The sequence below is a fragment of the Pomacea canaliculata genome, linkage group LG5 (assembly GCF_003073045.1).
Source record: "Pomacea canaliculata isolate SZHN2017 linkage group LG5, ASM307304v1, whole genome shotgun sequence".
NCBI classification, from domain to species: Eukaryota; Metazoa; Mollusca; class Gastropoda; order Architaenioglossa; family Ampullariidae; genus Pomacea; species Pomacea canaliculata.
The window spans coordinates 5,335,116-5,347,196 of NC_037594.1; the positions used below are offsets into that span (position 1 = coordinate 5,335,116).

Below are 12,081 nucleotides of genomic sequence, written 5' to 3' on the forward strand. Positions count from 1 at the left end.
ACTCAGTAAGCGTCTGCATTTGGATGTTGAGCCATGCTGCTGGCTCCAGTGTCTGTTGTTTGGAAAATATCTTCAACAAAGCACGCAGACAATGGCACACATAAATCTATTTCCAGGCCATCTGTTGTTCTGGGTGAAGTTAAAATGTAACATTTCACGCTAAACGAAAGGAAACAAAACAAAACCAGAAAGCAGCAGTTAGCAGACAGACCGACGAACGTGCTAAGGGGGCAGACAGGAGCACGCAGAATTGGCATGATTGACTGAGCATAGAACAGAAAGTACTTTTTGTCAGAGCTGATAAAGGAACATAACACATCCTGTGAGAGAAGCTGCTGTGTGCAGCAGAATGATTATTTGTTACAGGGATGTTTGTAGTGTTGCCTCTCGGACTGTTCAGGTGGTATTCATTCGGTCACTGGAAATGTCACAACGCTTGCAAGATGTACACAAAGTTTCAGTAGGTTGTGCCTTTTCTTTGAGGAAGATTAACATACAGCTGTATTTTGAGACATTCTGATAGTTGAGGAACAGCTGTATTTTGAGACATTCGAATAATTAATATAAGTCTTTAACCTGGTCAGAACTTACTGTGTTAATTAGTTGCCCCCTCTTTCTTTCACAATTCCCTGCGTTTTATTTTCTATGAGAGGCTGTGCATTCCAACACGCCACATCAGATCCTGTGCCAACAAGCCGTGATTCAACGCCAATTTCAGGGTTAAACTGAAGGCAAAAAACGATGCACACAGGCCCGGAGATGATGAAAACTTCAGGTGGGCTAAAAGCGATCTGCAAAAAGCCACTCGCAAGGCAAAGTGGAATCTCATAGTGCAAACTCGATGTTCAGTTCGGCAACTCTCGTGCAGTGTGGCACGGCCTGCAAACCATAAGCGATAACAGGAAGACAATACCGCCAACTAAAATGAACGCCACCCTCCCTGATTGGTTACATGAGTTATATGGTCATTTTGATCGGTACAATGCAATAATTCAGTTACAGCCACAGCTTCTGCATCCCCACTGTCAGCTCTCTTTGTTATTAGTGGGCACGAAGTGACAACCTATTCCGGTAACAAAACTGCAGGAAAGCAGCAGCCACGAAGGCGTGTCTGCTCCCACACTAAAGCACTGAACCTTTAGGTTTTACTGGTATCTTCAACACATCCCTCCAGCACTCTGTCGTTCTCCGCTGTTTCAGACTATCAAAGCATTAGTTATTGTATCTGAAGACCGGATGACGTAACTAGAGAGAGAGAGGTGGGTCTATGCGATATGCCAATATAAATAAACACATATGGACCAACCTGCATGTTGAAGGAGTAGTGTTTTCAGTTTTTTGCAGCGCTGAATGAGAGTCTTGAAAGATGACCCTTTGACTCTGAGACAGAAATTGAGAGCCAGACACTCGATGTGTATGCAGTTAGAGGCCAGCATCTCAATGTGTGTGTCATCCAAGAACGTAATGCCGTACAGGTTAACCACTTTCAGATTGGGCGTATGGGCCTTGATTTTTCCAATGTTGATGACTTCATATATGTCTTCTTCTGATTCAGACGAAAGTTCAAATGTTCCTGCAGCACATGAAAGCCGTTTTAAACACTGAACGAGCTTGCGATTATCAACTTCCTATATACAACAGGTGGAAAACAACGAGATGGATGTGAACAAAGTGAAGAAGATGGGAGTGATAGAATCAGCCGATCAGTAAGCAATATATGGCGTGCAAGAAAGAAGGAACACAACTAGTGCCAGGTACTACACTAATATAACAACGATAGCTTTAGAGAGAGAAAAAAGTTTTTTTTTAACCTTGAAGTACACACTGACAGGCACACGGACGGACAGACAGATGAAATGATGATGCATGGAGGGACGGATAGTAAGATATAAGATCAATTAGGCAACTTACCAATAAGATGCAAAACTTCCAGAGACGACAGGCAGCTGTATATTCTCCTCATGAACCCCTCTAGAAAGATGACCTCACTGAGGCAGATGCACAGGCTGCGCAAGTTGCAGGGGAAGGTGTTGAGGTCGTTGAAGTCGTGCAATTGCATGGCGTTAGAGAAGTCAAGAGTCATGTAGCGCAGGGAGGGACATTTGTTGGACAGCTCGTGCAGCACGGGTGCAGTAATAAGCTCGCTGGGCAACTCAATGTACTTGAGGGTGGCGCCAAAGCGCATGTTGATGAGGGCAACGAGCGCCTCCTGGCTGTACACGTGTAGCCCCGAGTACTCTGGGCGCAACGACACACAGTTCCACAGGCGACTGTCATAAGCCAGCAGGCGCCATTTGCGGCACACCTGGGCAACTTTCCCTAACTCTCTGTGCTTCAGGAAAGAGAAGATTTTCAGTAGCAGCTTGTCTGGCAGTTTTTCTATAGTAATTTGCTGCACAACAAAGAAAACTACATTTATTAAGATTATTTCATTATTATTAAAACATTTTAACGTATAATAATAACAACAACATAGCAGTATCGCATAAAATAGCACGAAACTGATGTGAGCGAAACTCCTAAGTGCTCTTGACTGACTAGTTAGACTTTAGCATAATTGCCAGCCCTTCAGAGACTGCTTTCATCACCTTCAGTATTTAACAACAATATATTAAACCACGGACGTGTATAGTCATTAAAAATTCGTGATTAAACCTCTATATTATAGATAAAACGAATCGTCAACTGACAAAAGCGCATTCAAGATTAGTACCAGAGCTGCTTAACTACAGGTTCCATTAAACATAACATTAAGATCTGCCTAAGCTACGGACCACTTACTACGGAGCTGTGATCATAAGTTCGGGGAAAAAAAAATCGGGGGACTTATAAAGTATTCATGTAGCTCTCCCCTTCCCCCGGTCTCATTTCTTTTATAGCTGCAGTCACGCTACAAAAACACATTCGTTGTATCAGTTGATGTCTTTTAAAAGTGGAAATATTTTCGATATGAATATCTCAATTTGTGTCAAGTTCTTTTTAATATTTTTAGTTGTAATACGGTTGATAAAGAATTTTGATGGTAGGCAAGTGTGGTGAAGTGCAATGGTTAAATTAGTTTAGATTATTAGTAGTACATACTGATATCAACGATGCAAAATGTCTCAAAAGATTTCCAGATTAATCGAGTAACACGATTCTCGCTCTTGGGTCACGTATAACAGACGTACGTGGGTGTATGGTAAACAGTATATGCGGCAGCCATCGAACAGTGCAGAGACGAGCAACTAGATTAGTACATTATTTTAAATATCTATAAAGGTGAGGTGCGTAAAGTAACACGATATTTAACCGGCTAAATGATATTGATACTACCAAATTAATCAAATTTAATCAAACATTTAATTAAAAAACCACAGTTTATGTAAATTTAACGCACTTCAATGAAACATTAATAAACGTTAATAAACATGTCAGTGAAATCAAATCAATGCAGAACAGGAAAGCAAATAAAAATGTAAAACACAATCCAGCTGGGAATGCCTCAATAATAATAATGCCTAAATAATAATAACAGACCCTAACAAAAACATGCGGAGGTTTAAATGCAAGAAAAAAAGGCAGACGACAAAAATGGAAACAGACCGGACGTCGATAGCGTTGATCGTCTGCTTCGTGTGCAATCGCTACTTGCGACGCGTCCTGAGCGACATCGAAAATCGTTGTCCTAAAGACGTCCATGTTCGAATCAAAGCTCAACGCCTCAGTCCCTCAAAAATCTACACCATCCACGCATAATGTCTGAAGATTTCATACCCCAGAGGCAGGCACAGTAAACCTCGCAAGTGTGCAGATGCCTGTCAAGCACTGGCATCGCACCAGGATATACTGCTCTAAATTTAGATCCCCGCAGTAAAATGGAAACGTCCCACTTGCGTTTTCTTCGGAGCTAAGGTCACTAGTGAAAGGTCAAAAGTTACTACGTAGAGCTGGCATTAATAATCACTCCGCAGGCGTGAGGACTATTTGTATAAGTTTGAGAATAATGTCAGTGAAATATTTGTATAGTATACTAATTTTACTCTGTACAAAAATGGCGTAGAGTACAGCCTCGAAAATAAAGCATTTGCCATCATTCTAGCTCTGCGAGGATGACGGGGTCAGAGTTGAAAGGTTGTGGTCAGATTTGTTATGGTGAGAGAATAGTGATGAGGAGAGAACTAACGAATGCCCTATCTGGATAGCCGATGATAAGCTGTCGGCATCAGCTGCTCATTGTTGTATAGCTGCAACTCATGTGGCCATCGGAGACATCCGTCGATCAGGGGCACGGCCTTATAAAAGTGAGAAAAGTGAGGCGAGCGGTACTCGTTCGGTGAACGCAGACGTGGCGGCTGCTGATATGCCTAACCCAAACGTGGCAGAGAATGCAGCTGTATACACGCGTGGAGAGGCAAGCTCTATGTCGTCATACGATGTCTGGCTATACTCTATCCTTGGAGCTGTTGTTGTTGGACTGAGCGGAATTTTTCCACTTCTTGTCATTCCCCTTGAAGCGGGGCCATCTCTAAAACATGGAGGTAAGGTGCGAGAACTCAGCATGTCAAGAGTGTTCGCTTTTCTTTAACATCCATTTGTTAACAACAGATCTTACACCCTAAGTTAGAGAAAGTAAAGATAAAAACCACTTCATGTATTTCATTATTTTTTTTATACATTTGGTTCTCACTGGAAGATTACAAAACAAATTAACATTTTGAATTAGATTTTTTCAAAAATAAAAGAGCTGTTAACATCCCAAATTGAAAGCTGAAAGAAAATAAACAAACCAAAAAACAAAAAACCCTGGTAAGGTAAAATTAAAAACCTGCATGTACAAGGGATAATATATTATCAAAAGTGATATCTTATCCATAAAACAAGTGCAGAGTAAGCAGATTTGGCAAGAATTACAGCTTCTTTGCAAAAAGATGCTACTATCTCCATCTTCATATTCAGATCCACTTATTGCTATTGTTGCATGACTAAATACTGCAAATATTTGGCATTGCTTTAGTATAAGTTTGCATTTGCTAAGAAAAACATGCCTAAAGAGAGGTGGCAAAGTGAATGCTTTTTAAAAATATTCTTGTTTTAAGCTAGGCAATAAGGAGCAGCAGCAATTTCGATGCATATTTAGGTACAGAAAATTTGTGTCATTATGCTTCTGAAATGAGAAATATTGATTTTTGTTGCCTTGAACACATTGTTGGGAAATGAGATCTTTTCAGCATTTATTAATGCAAATGGAGCATATTGCTGATGTATTTTGAGAATTTGAAAAAAAAGACAGCCCGAAGGGATGTGTGTGTGTGTGCATGCTTTTACATGTCTGTATGAGAAAATCGGGTGGTGGGGGTGGATGAACCATATCCATATTCAAATTCAGTTTATCACAAACCTTTAATTAGACCTTTAGTGATTCATTTCACCCCATTCTTTATCTCTATATCTTTTCAAAGTTTCCAGTATTAATATATGTTAATGAGCCTGGAAAGTTCCAGCCATGTGAAGCAGAACTGAACATTGACCAAAGGGAAGCAATGCAATATAATGGAACTTTAAAAAAGTCCCAGAAATTCTTTCCCTTTTACCAAATGTCTGTGTTACATTAAAAAATAAAACACACACACATGCTGCCAGCATACCATATCACTTAATTGTTGACTTCTAGACTGCTGAATGTAAGGTCTCAATGAGTAATAAAAGTTGACAATTTCCTTGATATAATCATACTTGCCCATATACACTCATGTGCATATGCCAATAAAATGTATATAGTAACATACATTATAACTACTGGGAGAGAATAAATAAAACAGAGATGAATGTACCTTAAAGAAAAAGTTATAAGTGCCTGGGAATTAAGCCTATAATGGTGGGTAATTCTAGTTGGGAAATAAAAGTCTGGGGCTAGTGAAATAGAAGCAGTAAGCTTCATTTGGCTAAGTTAAAGTAGAGTGTGTTGTGTAGACAGCGGCACAGTGGCAGGAAATAAACATTTGGATCCATAGTTATGAACCAAAGTAGCTAGAGCAAAGTGGGACCTGGATTCAATATCGAAAAGAGGGGAGGGACAACAATCACCATTCTCACGCTCTACAGACCAGTAGTATCAACAAGAGTTGTGTTACTTATTCATTAGGGGTTGGGTGGCTGAATGGCTGGTAAGCTCTGATCTCCACATAAAAAGTCTAGGCCATTAAGTGTGAATAAATGTTGATTTTGCTTGGAACATTCTGACCATTTTTCTGGTAATTGTCAAGCTCATTTTTAAATATTTCTTTTGTATATCTCTCTCTTTAGTAAGAGCTAAAACGTTAGGTTAGTTTTGTTCCAACCCCTTATACATTAGCATGCATTATGCTTATTGCATGCCTATATGTGTGATTGGTTAGTTTTATGGGACCATGCTGTCACTTAAGTGATTTTTCACAATAGGAAAACAATTATAGAGGACGTAACAGAAAGACTAGGAGGTAAAAAAAAAACAACTAACAGCTCAGCCACCACGTGTAATGATTTAGAGAGAAAGGCTTGTTCCCTAATATTATATGAGATATTCTGATCCTCTTTTATTGATAATAAATCCTTTACCTCTGACAACTAGAACGTGACTCTTCCCACATATGCCCCATCATTCTATCTGGCTGGTTGTCTGATTGTTTTGTAATATGAGGATGCATAAATCAAATGCTCTGTAGAATCAGCGAATAACTTATCTGAATATGGTGAAAGACAGGTGTGAGAAAATTATCACACTGCTTGAGGATTTTGCAGTGGACCCTTTAGTGGGTAATCCTGGAGTGTAGGTGTGTGACCCTTCATGTAAGCATGTATTCTATCTTACATTATCGCACTCTTAGTATCTGAAATACAAAGTTATGAAGATACAAGGTACAGAGCATAACTAGGTGATATCTTTTTTTTTTTTTAAAAAGCAGCATTTCTTTTTTGATCCACTTACACAGTTCACAAAGTATGACCTAGATCACTGTTGGTGATAATATGTACTATAGTTTACAGAGATAGTGCATAATGTCATAAACATTGGTCATTAACAGTGTCATCTAAAAACTAGATTTTCATTCTCAAAGGAAGAAGTACTATGCTGTCAGATCCTTTTGGGATGGTATTTAGCCATGACCTTTTTCTCCTGCTAATTTAGAATCATGAAGAACAAGCTCTTCTCTCAGTACAGAACTGTAGAAAACAAATTGAAGTCCCCACGGGGTAGGGGAGGGGTAAAGAAACTTACCTGATTTTGATCTTGAGTTTTTTCTGATTGTTTCCCTTTGTTCATGGTTGTGGCGATTAATTTGTTCCCAATTGTACCCTTGGTTTCACACATCACCTGTGGTTACAGGCAGATTTCAGGAGCTTAGCACTTCTTCCCAGACTATTGACTCTTATAGCAGTAAACTGAAAACTTCCTTTGCTCCACTGTCTCAGGCACCAGCTATGTGGCAGACAGCCGATTATCACTTCTCAAAACAGTACCCAGTGACTCTCCTTTCCTTAGTTTCACTTCTGTTGTATGAACTTCAGTTGTAGATGTTGTTTTTCTTTTTTGCCTTTAAAAAATTATACTTCGCCAGAAATGCCGCTTCTTAAAGTTACACCAGTTTAGAACTAATGACGAGGACTGTTCCACCACTGACTGGACTCTCTTGCAACCTTTACATATATCACTTGTGCCATGGTCTCTGTTAAAAGCAGAATATAGCAAGCAATCCGTCCATTAAGTAACCATAATCAGCCACAACCGTTCGTAGTGCATTGGCATCAGTCATTTGGCTAATGAACACGGACTTTTATATATACCTCCCTGATAGTCTCACCAGCTGACCCACACTGCTGTTCTTTGTTGTCTGGGCTGATAACTCACTTAGATGGTGGTTTGTTCTGCTGCAGACCTGTTTCCTCCGGTGCACGCTTCTTCTAGAACACATCCGTTTAGCAGAGTCTACCATGACTGGCAGATTTGCATTGCTCAAGTGCTTGAAATATTTTTTTACAAATCGTCTGTCAGAAACAAGCAGGAATGATACAGGTGGACCTGAAAGCAGTGACGATGAGACACACTGTCAAACATCGGAGGAGTGTGGCGGTACCAGTAAATAATGGTGTTTTGTCAGATCTAGTCCTCAAAGCCCTCATAATTCATATTTCTTACCGACAACTTCCAGATACTGAGTCAAGCACGAGCAATCGACTGGTCGTCGCAACGGTCGCGTGTATGTCAGGTGTCTGATAGTCAAAGACTTATCTTGCAGAAGCGTCATCTGTCGCGAGGTCTGGGAACACGCATTGACACACATGTCCCAGAAATAAGGCTTGAGATTAAACAAAAAAATTAAAAAGCTTGTGATGCATTACAGACGACGTGTCGAGTCTTTGGGTCGAACTCTTGCATTGAGTTGTGGGATGCTTAGAATCATGTGTCGCCGCTGGGTCCGGAGTTGTAATGACGGAGATGCAGCAAGTCACACGATACAGGTGCTCCGAGGGTGCTACCAACACAGAGGCCACAGCGGGGATTTTTTTTTTTAATTTTTACAACGCACTAGTGCCTGACAAAGATTTAAACTAAACGATTGACTTCGTTCTTCTTTTTTTAAAATTAACAGTCGTCCATATTATTTTGCAGGGCACTTAAGCCGGAGGTCGTCCTTAAAGGCCAAAACACTTGTAAGAATCAGGATGCAAGAACAGAAAACAGTCAGCTGTAGGAACACACTGTTGTACCAGAAAGCAGATTTGGGTACCGACTGAAACAAATAGTTCTGGTCGTGGCATAATCACAGGACTGTGTTGTCGGTCGTCTGCTTTTATGTGCGTCACACGTTCTCTGGAGGGAGCTGGGGAGAGCATTCCTCTGAAAAAGAAAACCCCAGCCTATTAATAATGCATGTTCCCAGGAAATTAAGTTCCTTGACTTCACAAATTTTGTTGATCTGCTCGCATCCCACTTCTCAAACATTGTTCGGAGTGGAGGTCTCCATGCGGTCCCAGGGCACTGAGCAGAGGTCACGTGCATAACCCTGCATATCCCGTGATGCTCGAGTGTCTAGTGTGACGTATCTCTTCCTTGACATTTCCGTATTTACTGTTTATTATTATTATTTATTTAACAGTATTTTATGTTTTATTGTACGCTTTACGTATACATAGTGTTTTATTTTTAATGTTTGTGATATTTTTCCAAAATCCTCATGGCGAAAAGTGAGTAAGAGAGTTCTACGTTACATTATAATCTATATCACTAATATCAGTGTTAACTTTTAACACAACTGTGTTGAACCAGTTGTGTTTACACAACTACGACAGTTTTAGGGGACTGTGCTATCAATCAGCCAGCCTCTAGCGACTTGCTGTGCTGCTGGCCCCTTGTTCCCAAGCATCTCATCATCCCGGACACCTCTCACTTAACTAGCAGTTAGCCTGGTATGCACCCAGAACTGGGCTGACTGCCATTCTCTTGTTTCAATTTTCCTGACACTAAAACAATATTTTGTTCCCGGAGTTTTACTAATATGTCTGAAGCCTCGTTATGATTCTATCTTTGCACTCGCTAAATAGGATTACGGTGACGAGGAAGCCATTAGCGTGTTGGTTAGAGCAACGGCGTTCAAACCCGAAGGTGTGAACATCAGCCGGTTCGATACCCTTGAAACGGAGCCACTTTCCCTCAGTTGACCCAGTTGGGGAGTGGATATATGACTCCTTAAAGGGTTGGGGAAGGTCAGGCAGAGAAAGAGAAGAAAGATGCACCGTCCTCGCAAATGCTTTCTCCGAGAAAAGTGGGTTTGGTTTGTTCCCCTAAGACCCACTCCCCAACGAAAGGTCATAAGGCTGCCTTTACCGTTGTTTTAATCGGGTAGACTTGTTGCAAAAGGAGACAGGACAAAATCTTCAGGATATAAAAAAAACTTGCTTTAAATTCAAAGATCCGAATAAATATTGAAGAATACGTGTTAAGTTTAATTTTCATTTACAAGTGACATTTTACTGCTGACTGGCAGAAGAAGTGATTTGGGGGAGATAGAGATGGACGAAGAGTAAGAGGTGGTGGGAGGGCGGTCTCAGGTCTAGCCGACTCCAGTCTGTCACGTGATCGACCCTCCATTGTGAGATGTCACAGCTGCTTTTACCAGGTTAACCGCGGCATTGTATCGAAGAAAATTTGAATAATTTACAATTCCACAATGGAGTAACAAAAAATAAACATGCACATAAGTTTGATTTACATCAATCATTGTCCAGCACAGTCCAGGCAAATGTTGCAGCATTCTGTGCAGACTGGTGATGTGTAAGAAATGGATTATTCACTGTGCTGTTACATACAACGCTGTATATTCCGCGTATACATCTTTTTCTCCAGCCATCTATTTAGTACATTTCACGCAATCCATTCTCCTGAAAACCACTCACTGACTCACAAGGGAATAACAACCAATCTCTGTCCTCAGAATAGGGATTGTGTAAAAGCCACAGAAAGAAAAATGTTGCAGGACTCTAAGTGTGGAGTTCGAAAGCACTATGCTTTAACCTTTGAGCAGGGTCAAAAGGTTACGTATAACTTGTCTGTTATACGGTCATAACCGAACATCCTGTATAAACGATAATTTCAGCCAACATGGCAGTTCTGAAGGAAGGGTGATTTGTTATCAGTGAAAATAGTTGTTGGTTCCTGACACATGTTCTCGATCCTTCATGCTTGCATGCTTTGCATCGTTGGCGTGAATGCGAGTTCACGTATAGATGAACGTGTGTGTATGTGTGTGCGCGTGCTGTATTCACACTTTGGCCACGTGTGAGTGTGTGTGTGTGGATGGGTGGTGGGTGGGTGGAAGAGACTGTGCACATGTTGCACCACTCACAAAAGAAAAATAACTGTAACAAATCCTGGAAATCAGGTCTAGCTTATGGTTGCAGCACTTTGGTAAACTATCAAGCATTCTGGTGTCAGTGTGACCTTTAGGGTTTTGGCATCGCCCCATTTTCATTTACCGGTGCTCTTCACACACCAGCCACTGACGCAGCTGTCTTCGTAGAGAAACCAATACATTAATTACTTAATGGAGAGACACGTGCGGCTGAGGGTTAAAGTGCACCTCCCTGCCGCCTCTGAACGATAGTCATCAGCAAAGGCTCGGATGGATTTGTGGTGGTGATCCTTGGAAAGTTTCGTTCATTTATTTACCTGAGCTGCAATAGATGATAATTATTAGAGTACACGAGACCCTAACTGTTGCCCTAAAGTGGCAAACGAGGTTCATTGTTAGACTACCCGAGCTTCAAGTTCATGATGAGACAAAGCACATGGTTGTGGTGTGCAGTCTCAACCACGCCTTTGTTGGGATGAATATTCACTGTCTGCAGGCCATGAGATTAGAGGAAAACCGAGACAAAGTAATAGTTTATGTATATGACGGGAGCAGGGAGAAACAAAAATATTTTTAAAAGAGCAAGATGTGAATTTAATTTGGTGCATGAGCTGAAGGTGATCGCAAGATAACTACTCGGCCGCTGGCGGAACAGTGCCAGGAGGTATTTAAACTTACAGCAGGCCTTTGTCTTTTATCTTTTGGATGGGGTACAATCTCCCTGCTCTCTCCTAGGTTGCCCTACCTGCCTTCGGAGTAAACTGCATGTCACAAAACGAGGTCTGTAACAATAGATGGCTGGATACAGTATTGCAATGGAGTTGAATTATCTATGACAAAAGTTCCAAAAGACAACAGTTTTTTCTTAAAATAAATAAGGTGTCTTTAAAAAAATGTGAGGCACCATTAATTGTTCAACAAAAACAGATATCGATGTTTTAGTTCTCGGTGTAACTGAATTCACCATAACCCAACCGCCCTCTCCCCAACACGATCTACTCTCTCTGACGACCTGTCCGTTCACATGACATATGTTGTACAGAGAAATAAATGTAATGTACAGCTTCCGCACAGTTTTCCGACATCTCTTTAAAAAAAAAACCAAACAAACAAACGAAGGAGAGCGCTACTCGGGCCAAATATGCTTCCATGGTTACTAAAATAATAAAAAAAAAATTTTCCTTTGCCGTCCATAATGTTGATGATGATGTCC

General features: G+C 40.8%; 2 protein-coding genes across 4 annotated transcripts in view; one reads left to right on the forward strand and one right to left on the reverse strand.

Annotated features, from left to right (window-relative positions):
* LOC112564235 (uncharacterized F-box/LRR-repeat protein C02F5.7-like) overlaps positions 1-12,081 on the reverse strand; it is a 27,348-nt gene that overhangs the window by 12,813 nt on the left and 2,454 nt on the right. Inside the window, exons 1-3 of one of the 3 annotated variants that reach the window (XM_025238914.1) lie at positions 7,238-7,880; positions 1,912-2,392; positions 1,307-1,573 (exon numbers count right to left, since the gene is read on the reverse strand). In XM_025238914.1, coding sequence (XP_025094699.1) covers positions 1,307-1,573; positions 1,912-2,392; positions 7,238-7,330 — 841 coding nt within the window. In that variant the 5' untranslated portion in view covers positions 7,331-7,880. Of the gene's footprint in view, positions 1-1,306; positions 1,574-1,911; positions 2,393-3,585; positions 3,852-7,237; positions 7,881-12,081 lie in introns of those variants that run through there. The other 2 variants (XM_025238913.1, XM_025238915.1) reach the window with 2 other exon arrangements.
* Positions 4,085-12,081, forward strand: part of LOC112564237 (zinc transporter ZIP13-like) — a 27,206-nt gene continuing 19,209 nt past the window's right edge. The window contains exon 1 of the mRNA XM_025238916.1: positions 4,085-4,520. Coding sequence (XP_025094701.1) covers positions 4,343-4,520 — 178 coding nt within the window. The 5' untranslated portion in view covers positions 4,085-4,342. The remainder of the gene's footprint in view (positions 4,521-12,081) is intronic.